The following is a 14,510-nucleotide window of genomic DNA, read 5'->3' on the forward strand; positions in this document are numbered from 1 at the left end:
TCACTTGATGACTCACAATCAGCTTGGCCTCGAGCCCTTTTCTTCTGATTCCTCCTCTTCAAACGGATTTCCCGTCCTCCCCTCTCCACAAAGTAGGTCGCTACGTTGGGTAACCGTGCCTGTTTCTGAGCTCGGCTTAACTTGGCAAACTTTTCAATCACCCCACGTTTGCTCCGCCTTGTAACAGTGACCTCTGTAAGACAACCAATTCAAAGAATCAGTTAAAATTTGCACATATGTCTCAATACACAACAAGTTAAACATAAACATACCGGCAAATTAAATTACAAACCCTAGTCTGGACACTAAACCCAGGCGCACAATAGTTTCCAACCACCAGCAACGGCCTCTTCTCCCAGGGTTCATTACTAACCCCATCCAGGACGCTCGACTTCTTGGTCAGTGTCTAGAAACTAAAGTTATAGGCTCTGGACCACTTCACAGCAAAGTGCTCCACGATATCAGTGACCTCAATGCGGTGGCTCTCCAGTTCTCCAGATACGGTTTTGTTCAAGAAAAAGCCTTTCAGTTCCCAAGGCACGTCATGATTACACTAAAACCCTAGACTGACACGTACCTTTATGTAGCGTCTTTTCAAATTCCATGAAACGAGGCGGTTGCTATTTCTACTCACAGTTGTTCGCATCCTCACATGTGCTAAAACACGTGCTATTGTTCTCTCTCAGCAGGTCGCTCCTCCGCACAAAGCGACCTACTATACTGAGATGGGGCTGTGTGATGAAGTAATATTCACATCCAATGAATATCACACACGTGTCCAACATATATAAAACTACCAGCCGACCTCATGTCCTCGTCCTCCGAGCTCACTTCATAGTGACTCGACTCAGGCAAGCGACCTATGCAACTCGCGCCCAGAGCGACGTCACCACCAACCGATCTCATGTACTCGTCCTGCGAGCTCGCTTCAAAGTAACTCGAGTAGAGTAGACGATCTCGCTCAAAAGCGATCTCCTCAGTGCTCACTCTCCCCATCCCACAATGGCTCGTAACGTATGTCTTTATGACTGCCATCACGACCGAAGCTTCAGTACGCATCACAGTAAATATCCATAACTCACCATCATGGCTCGCAAGTGACCTAAAGACTTGAATCTGACCTGACGCGGGAGAGCAGGAAGCGCGGGCACCTTGCCTATATAAAGGGGATGAGGAACTACGTCTGACCTGATTCAAGTTTCCCCCAAGAGAGAGAGTTTGATACGTAGGCAGTTCGTCCACACGAACTCGGTCAAATCTAATCCAAGATCCACATCTCCCCTTATCAACCTACGATTGTAAGGTTAATCCAAACATAACATTTACACATACCATACGAAATTGACGCTCCAAGATATGTAAAAGGCATGCTACATAATGGGATTCCATAAGCGGAATTTATAATAGCTAACTTTGAAGCAGGGGCTTTATGATGAACAAAACAACCACTTTCTACACTTTTGTTTTTATTAAGCAACTGACTAGAGCATTTCTCTTATTCCTTCATGAACGGCATCAAACCATCAACCGAAGACTTAGAACCATTTAAAAATACAACAAGATCATCTGCATAGAGCAAGTAATTGAAGCTAGTGCAACCTCTTCTAGTTTGGAACCACCCAATTTTTCAGGACTTGAAATTTATTGAGACCACAACTCAATACCTCTTCACTTAAAATAAACAACAGAGCCCGGAGACAGAGGATCGCCTTGTCGAAGGCCTCCAGATGATTTGAAAAATCCTTTGTAAACTCCTTGAAGCACCACTGAAAACCAAGGACTTTCGACACAATTAGCGAATAACTGGATAGAGTTATCGACAAAACCAAACGTAGCTTTCTAGAACCCGCCTCAGAAAACCCCAGTTGACTCTATCATAAGCTTTGGCCATATCAAACTTAAGAACAATATTATTTCCCCAAACTTTCCTTGACAATTCTTGTATCAATTCCTGAGTTAGTGAGAGAAAGATTATCACTAATTTCCGAGCCTTTAACAAAAGCACGTTGTTCTTTGGACGCCAGATTAGGAAGCAATGTACTCAACCTGGTAGTAAGAATTTTACTGAAAATTGTATAAGCCACTGAACATAGACAGACTAATTGGTTTGTAGTCTTATAGATAACGATGTGCCTTTAAAAAAAATCAATTGCTGCATGCAACAAATCCTCCGCTACAATGTCCCAACAACCCTGAAAGAAGGCAGAGGAAATACAATCTGGACCTGGTGCACGGTCTTTTGGGATACTAAAATATCATCCCAATGTAGGCTCAGCTGATAAAATATCATTGTCCTCAGTAGTGACAACGTGAGGAACAAAATCAAGAAGCCCATTATATATTTCCATCAACAATGGGAACTTGTGCGTTCAATAATTCAAGGATAACATTACATTTAAAATATTGTCATTAATTGTGATGTTTATGGAAATATTTATATTCACAGGGAAGGGATCTCGTATATTATAAATTTATATATGGTGATCTCAACCAATGTATCTCTTCTCTTCCTACAGAATTGTATATTTGCGAACTCCCCAATGACTTCACATTTCAGACAGCTAATTAAAGAGTATCTTTCTCTCTCAATTGGCAGAAATAATGGTAAAAAGTATCCGAAGCCCAAATTTTGCCAAATGTACTTCCTGGCCTAAGATTTGATATAACTTTGAGATGCGCATCCGACATGTATTGCAGTGAAAACTATTCGTTGATTTAATTTGTTTTTCGTGAAGGTACCATCTGCCAAGTAATAGAGCCACTAGCTATCACAGGGTGGATGCAACCCAATGAATCCAAGTACAGAACTACAGATACTGCTCTCGTAAAACTTTTGAAGTTACTATACCATATTGCAGAATCACCACCTCAATCACGGATAGCATATCCTAATTCCTGATTTTAGTTATGGCTGACTTAATCATTGTAAATGAAGTCAGCACTCAGTACCAGATCCATATTCTGAATCCTGATTACACCTTGGCAGCTAACTACTTATATTTATATCCATTGCACTAGGAAGAAAACAATCCTGCTATATGAAAATTGATCGAAAACCATGGATCAAATGACTTTTTCAACACAAAGTCATCTACTCTATCCCCTTGTTCTTCTACTATTACCTCTTCTCTTTATCATCCTTAGGTTCCATAAATCTACCTTGCCAGCCAATCCACCACTCCCACCAGGTCCAAAACCATGGCCTATCATAGGCAACATCCTCAGTTTGGGGATGAAACCTCATATATCATTTGCCAAACTAGCCCAAGTTCATGGTCCACTAATCACTCTACAACTTGGTTCACAAATCATGATCATCGGGTCATCTCCCAAAGCTGCAAGAGAAATTCTCAAGACCCATGATCGCGTATGCTCAGCTCGCCATGTACCTCATACGCTTCACACAAAGAGCCCTGAATCCAACCATATGTCAATTGTTTGGGCATCTGAGTGCACTGAGAAATGGAAATATTTGCGTACGATTTGTCGTACTGAGCTTTTTTCTTCAAAAGCTATTGAATCCCAAGCAAATTTGAGAGAGGATAAGCTGAAGGAGATGGTAAGATACTTGGGTACTAAGGAGGGGAAAGAAGTAAACATAGTTGAAGTTGCTTTTGCTACCATAATTAATGTTGTAAGTGGACTTTGTTTTACTAAAGATTTTATCCAGTTAGATGATGAGAAGGAAGTTGGAGGTATGAAGCAACATATAAGGACGATAATGGAGGTGGGAAGTGCTCCAAACTTTGAAGACTATTTTCCTATATTGAATGGTTTGGATGTTCAAGGTCTACATAAGAAATTCTTGGAGTGTGTTAGGAGTATGTTTGCTTCTTGGGATGTTCTCATCAAGGAAAGGAAAGAAGCCGAAAATTCCGAAAAGTCAACTCCAAGAGATGTATTAGATGTTCTGCTTGCCAACAGATTCAGCAATGATGAAATTAATCACTTCATATTTGTAAGTTACCTGTTACTCTTTGCCTCAATGTTTTAATGATAAAACCTCTTATGTCACCAATTCTAACCGGATACATGTTTACAGGACCTTTTTGTAGCTGGAAGTGACTCTACTAGCTCAACAGTTGAGTGGCTAATGGCTGAGCTAATGAAGAATCCAGAAGTCATGGGCAGAGTTCGCGAAGAACTAGCAAGGGAGATAAACAGTGCCTTTGTTAGAGATTCGGATCTACCTAGATTGTCATACTTGAATGCTTGTGTGAAGGAAACGTGGAGATTACACCCTCCTGCTTCACTAGTTCCTCATCGTGCTCTCGAGACATGTAAGATAATGAATTATACTATTCCGAAGGGCTCTCACGTTTGTGTAAATTTGTGGGCATTAGGAAGAGATCCTGAGACATGGGAAGATCCATTGACGTTTAATCCGAGTCGATTTCTTGATTCCAATATTGATTTCAAGGGAAATGACTTCGAACTCATTCCTTTTAGTGCTGGAAGGCGGATTTGCCCAGGATTACCTCTGGCTGCTGCATTGGTTCCGTTGATTGTTGCTTCGATGGTTCATGGGCTTGATTGGTATCTTCCTGGAAACATATGCGCGACAGAGTTGGATATGAATGAGAAGTTTGGTATCACTTTACTTAAAGAACAACCTTTAGTTCTCATCCCCAAGATGAGAAAACAATGAATTGAAGGAGAGTTTCATTTTGTAGAATTCAAATATGTTGGTTTAATATTGACAGTAGATAAGTTGTCTTTGTGATTGATATTAATGGTTTGCTTGTTTGCTTTTGCGTGTGCATCAGAAATTTGTCGAGTCAAAAGCTTCCCTGTGGTATTACGAAACAATATGGTACACTTGAACTACAATTAACGCCATAATGAATTTAACAAAAACTGGAGTACTAATAGTTAAAGAAAATCCGTTTTACATAAATAGAGGAATTGCAAATGATAATACAGGTAAGCTTGTGAGTAACAGGAACAAGCCACAAACCAAAAACAAAATCCATGTTTATTTCAAGTCAGGATTTTTTTTTACGTGGCATCAAAATCTCTCCATTGAACTATAAAAGCAAGTCTATTTAGTCAGTTAGATGCCAAGCTGGCTTTGGACCTCCGCTATAGTCTTAGCTGAGTCCCTAAGCTTCTGTGCCTCTTCATCAGTCAAGTGCACATTAGTAATGCCTATAACCCCACCCCTTCCAAGTTGGGCAGGCAAACTTAAGAACACTTCTCCCTCATCAATACCATAGAAGCCTTTAGCAAGAATTGAAACTGGATGGATTTTCCTCTGATCCCGTAGTAGTGTTCTAGCCAAGTTAGCGACTGAGTAGCCAATTGCCCAAGATGTGTAGCCCTTCAAGCTTATAACTTCATAAGCACTCTCAACAACAGCTTTGTGGATGTTCTCTAATGTCTCCTTTTCATATACAATCTGTTGCTTTTCTAAGAAACTAAGTACTGGGACTCCCCCTACACTTATGCTTGACCACAATGCTACTGAGCTGTCGCCATGTTCTCCGACAATGTATGCCTGTTTAAAGGAAATTGTAAGTTCTATGCTTACAGCAAACAAGATACTAATCAAATGAGCCTGAAAGCCATAGGGACGAACAAATGAAAATAAAAAAATAATAATAATCACAATAATAAAGCAGGTCGTAGAGGGGCCCAGGGTCAGGGCGCATACTGATTGAATCGATCATCTACTTTGCAATGAAAGGATATGCAAAACAACTAATTGGAACAGCAAAATAGGAGACAACTTAGAGTATGAGATGGTTGTTAATCAAATACATTTTTGGGAGCAAAACTTTATCAAAGGTACTCACATTTGCTTTTTTAGATTGTTATCACCATCTACAGGGATGAAAGGGAACAATTTTCTCCTGCATTATTGTTTTTCGATTTTGTCTCCAAGTATGACAGGTTTGGCGCATAACCAAATCCCATAGCCAATAATATTACTTCCAAAGTACTTTGCAATCCCACAAACTGAATGGTTAAGAAAAATTGATAAACCGAAAGAAACTTAAAGGCTCTACATGCCCCAATGAGTATGATCTCTGCGATTTTTACACGCACCACCACCTAAGCAAAAATGACAGTAATCTTTGTTTAAAACATAATTAAGGCACCATTCTGGCAGGCAGAAGTGGTATGTTTCAAACAAAGATTGTCTGAAATTTTGATATCCCCAGACCAGTTAGCCTCTTTCAAAATTTGCAGTAAAATGTTATTACACAACTTAGAAATGAGGAGCACACAATATATTTTTTTGGGAAATGGTAAGCTCGGGTTAAGGCAGATCCCTACCTGCTTTGCTGAAGCAAAACTCAGTTACAGTTCTTCCCTTATGAGATCTCAGCGGAAAGGGTCCTAATATTTCTTAGCAACTCAAACCTATAAGCTCTGAGCTTTACAATAGAGAAATAGAAAAGATGTCAAATTTCTTAGGAGTTCATACGTCATTAACATATGGAGATATCAAATTTTATGGCTCAACCTGTCTTGGATCTCCTAGTTTGCATCCCACTTTAGATATCTGCTTGACAATACCCGGATACCATCTCATGTTCTCGGAAGAATCTAGCAGTCTCCACAGCCCTAGGTCCATCCATAAGCATTGTTGGAGACCTTCTTGATCATATAATCCTCAATGTTTCTAAACTCTTTGTTTTTCAATTGGTCTATTGCTAGCTTGATCATACCAATGGTAGGATCAACCACACCTTGCCCTCTAGAGACATCCTTCTAAGGTAGGCCATTTTTTAGGCTTAGCTACAATAGTCCACTCACCATTAGAAGGTACCATCTCAGAAAATCCCTCACAACTACACTACTCGGTATAGGTTCCCCTTCCATGATTACATTGATTCTAGAAGGATTGTCACTAATACGTTTCGTTCTGCTGAGCATATAGCAGATTGATATACAGACTACAGAGCATAGTCAACATAAAGCAAAGGCAACATTCAGCAGCAATATATACTTTTAACAGATTGAATTAATCACCATCTTGCACGCCAAAAAAATGTAAGCAACTAAATAATATAACATTAGAACGTACCTGAACATCCTGGGCATTAACATCAAGATGATCAGCAATAAGAAACCGAAACCTCGAAGAATCAAGATTAGTACCCGACCCAATCACACGGTTAGCAGGAAATCCAGAAAGTTTCCAAGCAACATAAGTCAACACATCAACCGGGTTAGAAACAATCACTAAAATCGAATCAGGTGAATATTTTGCCAACGGGGGTATAACATCACGAAACAACGTTAAATTCCTTTGTAACAAGTTAAGTCTAGATTCACCAGATATTTGCCTTGCACCTGCAGTAACAATACATAGATCAGATCCTTCAGTTACACTATAGTCAACTGAAGCTAATATTTTAGTACGCGGTAAAAATGCTGCAGCGTGCTGTAGATCAAGCATTTCGCCACGTAGTTTTTCGGGCTTTGCGTCGACTAAAGCAAGTATGTCAGTAAGGTCTTGTGTTAAAATGGTTTGTGCTATTGCCATGCCAACGTTGCCTGTGCCTATGACTGATATTTTGGTTTGACGATTGTTTGAGGATGGTGAGCTTGTTTGTTGTATGGGCTTGAAGAATGATTGTGCCATGTTTAGTCCTTCTGGACCAAATGATGCAGATGATGAACTTTTCTGCATTTTTGAGAGTGAAGAATATTGATGATTGTGTTTGTAATAAAGAGAGGAAGGATGAAGGATGACGGATTGAAGGAGGGTTCAAGTTTTCAGTTTGATCACTTTTAGAGGGGCGAAGGAAATACAGAAAATTAGTTTTTAAGGGAGTCGGTTAGGGATAATATTTTTAGTTTCTACGCCAAAACCATAATTTGACCACGTGTTAATCCATTTTCTATAGCAATTCACAAAAATATTCTATTTTGCACATATTGAACAACTATATTTCCTCAACCTAAAACGACTAAAAAGATATCAAACTTTACACCTTTTGACATTTTGGGAACCAAACTTTTTTTCTTGACAGTTTGGGAATGTTTTTTGCAATTTAGGAACTTCTGCCAAATTTCTCAAACAGTGTTTCTAATTTGTATTTATTTTTATTTTTTTTCGAAAAATAAAAAATATACTGACATGTACAACTATAACTCACACGCACACACTTCTCACCTAATAGCAATATGTCTTTCCCAAAGAAGGGGAGGTTTACTCTCCAGAAGTTAATTACATCCTCATGGTTCTCTGTGTCACCGCTGTGCTTGTGTTTGGAGATGAGAAAGATCTTAGCAATGCATTTGGAGTTGTGGTCAGTCTAGTTATGCTAATCACCACCATATTGCTGACACTGGTCATGCTCATGATTTGGAGGACCTCAATTGTGTTGGTTGCTCTTTACTTTGTCACATTTTTTCTTATTGAAGGGGTTCATGTTAGTGCGGTCTTCACCAAGATTCCAGAGGGTGGATGGTTACCTTTTGTCATTTCCATCTTCCTTGCATTTATAATGTTTTGCTGGTTTTATGGGAGGCAGAGAAAGTTAGAGTATGAAATGACCTATAAAATAACTTTAGACAATCTTGGTATGCTTTTGGCCAACCCAGAAATCCAAAGGGTTCCAGGACTATGCTTCTTCTACAACAATATCCAAGATGGACTCACTCCTGTCATTGGGCATTACATCAAGAACATGACGTCCTTGCATAAAGTCACTGTTTTCACAACCCTTCGTTACTTGTTGGTTGCTAAAGTGCCTCAACAGAAGCGGATTCTTGTCAAGAATTTGGGCCTTAAAGGGGTGTATGGCTGTGTAATTCAGTATTATTTAGCTGTCAGAGATTACTTAGCTGTCAGAGTAAACCACCCCTTCTTTGGGGAAGACCTATTGCTATCACGTGAGAAGTGTGTGCGTGTGAGTTATAGTTGTACAGGTCAGCATATTTTTTATTTTTCGAAAAAAAAAATACAAATTAGAAACAGTGTTAGAGAAATTTGACAGAAGTTCCTAAATTGCAAAAAGCAAAGCAAACAGTTTGGTTCCCAAACTATCAAGAAAAAAAGTTTGGTCCCCAAACTGTCAAAAGGTGTAAAGTTTGATACCCTTTTTAGTCGTTTTTCGCTCCTATAATCTCTAAAATTTCATAAATTTTAAAATGCATTTGAAAGTAAACATTTAGTATAACACTTTAACTCAACGTTTTAAAATTCATTAAGTTATTTTGATCTCAATGTTTTACAATGCATTTTAAAATATTATAATTAACTTATAACCAACCATCCACTTTGCATTTTTAAATGCATATAGTGTATCACAAATTAAACTTGTCGACACTACACCCTAAACCTCCACACACTAAACCATACATCCCTATAAACTAGACCCTAAGAATAAACTTTAAACCCCAATAGACTAGACCCTAAGCCTAAACCCTAAAAACCTCTAGACACTAAACCCTAAGTGCATAAATCCTAAACCTCAAGACACCGAATCCTAAACCCCTATAAACTAGACCCTAAGCTTAAACTCCAAACCCTAAACCAACTCATTGCATTTCATAGTAGTTGGTCAGAATTACTAAATAATAAAATGCATTTTGTGTATGCACTTTAAAATGCATATCATTATGCATATACATTTTAAAATGCATTAGTATTTTAAAAATAAGTTTATTACTTTGGTGGTTTATATTTGTGTATATGCATTTAAAAATGCAAAACAGGTGGTTATAATTGAATTATATTGTTTTTAGTGAAAATTTTTAATTTGGTAGTTATATAAGGGTAAAAAAGAGAATAAAATGGTTACAAATTTCAATAACTAAATCAAGAAATTGGTCCCAAGGCCCATTTGCGAGTGAAAATCACTCACAAAACCAGTGTTTTATTTTAATCACTCTTAAGGATGACTTTCGGGTGTAAATAACCCATAAAACCAATTTTGAGTGAAAATAACTCGTAAGGACAAATAGCCCAGATTTAAAATAATTTTTTTTTTCCAATTTTACACTTTTAGTCGTTTTGCTATAAACAATGAGTGTTTATACCTTATGTTGATGTATGAACATTGATTGTTCATACCTAATTAAATAGGTGAATGTACCTCACACAATATGTTGACCTAGGTATGAACAATAATGATTGTTCATACTCCAATATGTATTCTTACTGATCATATATTATGTTGAGGTATGAACATTGATTGTTCATACCCTAAATAGATCGAAATACTCAAAATGGTGTTCTTATTGATCTACATTATGTGGAGGTATGAACATATATTGATTGTTCATACCCCAAATAGATATGAACAATGATTGTTCATATCTCATGTTGTGTATAAACAATGATTGTTCATAGCTCATGTTGAAGTATGAACAATGATTGTTCATCATACCCCAAATAGGTACTCATTGTTCATAGTCCAATAGGTGTTCTTACTGATCATACATTACATTGAGGTGTGAATAGTGATTGTTTATACTCCAAATAGGTATGAATAATGAGTGTTCATAGCTCATACTGAGGTATGAACAGTGATTGTTCATACCCCAAATAGGTATGAATAATTGTTCATACTCCAATAGGTGTTCTTACCGATCATACATTACATTGAGGTGTGAACAATGATTTTTCATACCCCAAATAGGTATGAACAATGAGTGTTCATAACTAATGTTAAGGTATGAACAGTGATTGTTCATACTCCCATAAGTATTCCTACTGATCATACATTATATTGAGGTATGGACATTGATTATTCATACTCCAAATAGGTAACAATGATTGTTCATGTGAACAATGAGTGTTCATATAGCTCATATTAAAGTATGAACAATTGGTATGAACAATGATTGTTCATAATCTAGTAAGTATTCTTACTGAACATACATTATGTTGAGGTGTGAACAGTGACTATTCAAATCCCAAATAGGTATGAACAATGATTGTTTATGTGAACAATGAGTGTTCATAGCTCATATTGAGGTATGAATAGTGACTATTCATACCCCAAATAGGTACGAACAATTGTTCATACTCCAATAGGTGTTCTTACTGATAATATATTATATTAATGTATGAATATTGATTATTCATACTCCAAATATGTATGAACAATGAGTGCTCATATAGCTCATGTTAAAGTATGAACAATAGGTATGAACAATGATTGTTTATACTCCAACAGGTGTTCTTACTTAACATATATTATGTTAGTTGAAGTATGAACAGTGATTGTTCATACCCCAAATAGGTATGAACAATGATTGTTTATAACTCATAATGAGGTATAGTATGAATAATGATTGTTCATACACTAAATAGGTATATATGAACAATTAATACTATATACACTGGGTCGTTTCGATTGGGCCGGGCCGTTTATTATTTCGCATTAGGAGTATACTTGACTTTTTATTTACCCGAGCCGTTTTTAATTTCGCGTTAAGAGCATAATTGACCTTTCATCTACCCGGTCCTTGTGAGTGATAAAAAAAAAATGTGTCATTGAGAGTTACTTTATCTCCCGATTTGTCTTGGAGAGTTTCTCCAATAATTAAATTATCCACTTCCTAAAAACGTGAATAGTTATAAATAATACATTTGAATTTTGTTTTTTCTCTTGTGTAAGTAGTTTTCATTATATAAAAAAATATAAGTATAGTAGTAAATCTATAAAATAATATTTCTCAATCATTTAAGCGTAAAATTTTCCCAAAAACACTCCCTAACTCAATTTCTTCAACATAATAAGTTTGTGGACAAGCAACCGTTTGCTGTCCACAAGATCTCAGCTTCTGATTAGTGGAGTGGCTGCCCAAAAAAATTGTATTACTGCCAAAAACACTGTTAAACTGACCGAAAATAGATTTAACCAATAGAAATGTACAGTTCGTGGACAAGTCTGTCCACAAATGCGGACTGTTTCTTCAATTTCTTGGAAGGAAATATAGTAGTGGGGTCTTTTCTTGGACAGCAAGGACCAAAGACTTTTCAGTAAGGAAAGAAATCAGAGAACATGACTCGTCAACTTTTGACTAACATTGTTTTTATGTTTTATTCTTCTAGACGATTCCAAAGGTCTGGTTTCGTGCAACTGGAAAACGGTGGGTAGAGATACCAGAGATGAATAGTCGATGGTTGAGTGTGTATATTGTTGTTGGGGAAAATTTGATGATATGATATATTGACTATATACCGTGTGCCATTACTATAGGCATACGAAGCATATAAATTGTGACCCCCCCAAGGCCCCAACATTATTACCACACCCCTTAGTTCAATTACTGAGTTGCATGACGTTGAGTCCTCCTTAGTCCTTAGATAATTTTGAAGCTCTACTCATCCAGTCATCCTCATATTTCGCCTTGCGAGATATCCATAATCACAGATGATGAGCATTAATCGGGATCAAATCGCTCCAAGAGTTTATCGCAATTAATCAGGATTAATCGGGAATTAATTAGAATTAATAGGAAATTAATTTTAATTTAGTTTAATTTATTTATTATAGTATTTGTTTATATGACTTAATTTCCCCTTTAAAAAAATAATAGTCTAATACCCAACCTATATTTCATAGTCTTGGGCTTCTTTGGTTCTGGACTTAGGGAGGGGGTTTCTTTTCCACAGTAACAGTAGGGCACACCATCTTCACAAAGTGAGAACAATCAAAATTGCTTCTACAGGCGCGGAGAAAAATTCAGCATAAGATAAACCACTTCATACATCAGATATAACACCAACCAAACATTTCAATTTCAATCAAGCTAAGATATTTCACAATTAATCAGTTTTCACAAACTAGATTGAGAAAACAGAGAACTTCAAGAAACGACTTTAATTATTAATATCAACAAAACCCATACTGAGTCCTTCCTTGCCTCTTCAAAGCATAAACCACATCCATAGTACCTTTGGTCTCTTCATAAATCATACCGCTAATATGCTTCACACCACCACGCCTTGCCAAACGACGGATAGCAGACTTAGTGATGCCCTGGATGTTATCTCGGAGAACCTTGCGATTCTTTTTGCAAACAAAACCCATAGTGTGGTTTGCATTCAGTAGTTAAATGATAAGGTGTGTGTATTATGTTGGAGTTGTGAAATTTGTGATTGACTTTCTGTGTTTTGTAGTTTACCTGTTAAGCGGTGATTTTTTGTAGCCGATTTCTCGGAAATTGGCCCATAAATCGGAAGAAATCGTCCGATTTGTGGCATAACCCCATTCAAAGTTGATTTTTTTTGTCAAACCGGATCGTTCAAGTGGCGCATAGCGATTACTCGCCGATTAACAGACGCTTAAAGTGCACAGTTAATGATATTGGGTTACAGTGCACAGTATGTACCATAGTACAAAATATTGTGATATATCGTGATATTTATTGAGATTTCTGCAATAAATACAAAAATATCAAGATATGTGTAGAGATTTATGAGACTACAAATATCAATAATATTTCAACAATTTTACCGATATTTATAATATTTGGAGATATACTGTGATATTTGGTGTTATTTTGTACTAGGATATGCCCGTGCCGTATGACACTGATAGAGTCGCCTGCGACGCTAACTTTGTAGAAGCAGCCTGAACTTGAACACACCCCCTTTCACGTTTTGATTCTATTATACTAGCTATTGTTCCATTTATGGTCAAGAATGATTATTAGACTGAGAAACTCGACATCACATTAACTTGAACCACCTGAGGGGTAATTTGGATAGAATCTCCCCATTATTTTATGACTTTCCAATGTTTTGGATCATGTTAAAAGGCTGTAAAGACAATTCTCATTCAATAAATCCAGTAGTGATTTGCACAGATGCTCTAGACTCATTCATCTAAATGGACTTAAACATAGAAGAACACCAATTAAACCATATGAAATAAGAACAATATGAGAAACAGATACATAATCAGACTCCCACAAGTGGTTTGAATGAGGACATCAAAACAGTACCAAAAAGAGCACCCACAAAAGTACGCCAAGTACAAAAAAAAAGTAGCAAAAGTACATATACCATTGTTGACAATCATAACTCTTCCAGAAACCCCATCCTCATTCGCCAATGTCAAAGTCATTATCATAAATCCCAAGCCTTAAGGAAACTTCATCAAAGAAGTATGTAATTATCTGTTTTAAATTTGTTAAATAGAGTGAGTAGGAAATACTATATATACTGAAGGGAAGAAGAAATTGACAATTTAGAAGTGAAACAATGAACGATTGTATTCACCTCTAGACTCTTTTCTAGTTTTGGAACAAGCAAATATATAACGCCCCAAAACTCAAACAATTATAAACCTATGACACGTGGTTTTTATAGTAAAATTTCGATAGCATCTCCTCTGTATTTTTTATATTTCATAAATATAAACCTGTCATAACCTAAAAATCACAATCATATATTTCTCATTGATTAATCCAGTTACTTAACCGTCTCGACAGATGCCAAAACAGTCAAATAACTGACTTACAAAAATGAGACCACTTCAACATTATGACTTAGTACGCCAAAGTATTTGAATGTCTCGACTAATGTCAGATCA

The 14,510-nt window shown here is 36.9% G+C and overlaps 2 protein-coding genes and 1 pseudogene across 2 annotated transcripts; 2 read left to right on the forward strand and 1 right to left on the reverse strand.

Annotated features, from left to right (window-relative positions):
* The first annotated feature begins 2,846 nt into the window (after window positions 1–2,846).
* Window positions 2,847–4,752, forward strand: LOC147483008 ((S)-N-methylcoclaurine 3'-hydroxylase isozyme 1-like). Its single transcript, XM_086576025.1, has 2 exons — window positions 2,847–3,958; window positions 4,043–4,752. The coding sequence occupies exons 1-2, from the start codon at window positions 3,059–3,061 to the stop codon at window positions 4,646–4,648; spliced, it is 1,506 nt and encodes a 501-aa protein (XP_086432151.1). The 5' UTR covers window positions 2,847–3,058; the 3' UTR covers window positions 4,649–4,752.
* Window positions 4,753–4,846: 94 nt separating this feature from the next.
* LOC147483009 (Lactate/malate dehydrogenase family protein) lies at window positions 4,847–7,822 on the reverse strand. The gene is made up of 2 exons (XM_086576026.1): window positions 7,034–7,822; window positions 4,847–5,497 (listed from the first exon to the last, which is right to left on the reverse strand). The coding sequence occupies exons 1-2, from the start codon at window positions 7,640–7,642 to the stop codon at window positions 5,054–5,056; spliced, it is 1,053 nt and encodes a 350-aa protein (XP_086432152.1). The 5' UTR covers window positions 7,643–7,822; the 3' UTR covers window positions 4,847–5,053.
* Window positions 7,823–8,192: 370 nt separating this feature from the next.
* On the forward strand, window positions 8,193–12,136 carry LOC147483010 (putative potassium transporter 17 pseudogene; annotated as a pseudogene).
* The last annotated feature ends 2,374 nt before the right edge of the window (window positions 12,137–14,510 follow it).

This window comes from Coptis chinensis, chromosome 8, assembly GCF_015680905.1.
Source record: "Coptis chinensis isolate HL-2020 chromosome 8, ASM1568090v1, whole genome shotgun sequence".
NCBI classification, from domain to species: Eukaryota; Viridiplantae; Streptophyta; class Magnoliopsida; order Ranunculales; family Ranunculaceae; genus Coptis; species Coptis chinensis.

Excerpts from the sequence above, each read along its gene's own strand:
- LOC147483008 (XM_086576025.1), top strand. The coding sequence starts at position 3,059 with ATGGATCAAATGACTTTTTCAACACAAAGTCATCTACTCTATCCCCTT. Across the intron at positions 3,959-4,042 it reads AAATTAATCACTTCATATTT|GACCTTTTTGTAGCTGGAAG; the intron begins GTAAGTTACCTG and ends ACATGTTTACAG.
- LOC147483009 (XM_086576026.1), bottom strand. The coding sequence starts at position 7,642 with ATGCAGAAAAGTTCATCATCTGCATCATTTGGTCCAGAAGGACTAAAC. Across the intron at positions 5,498-7,033 it reads TTAATGCCCAGGATGTTCAG|GCATACATTGTCGGAGAACA; the intron begins GTACGTTCTAAT and ends TCCTTTAAACAG.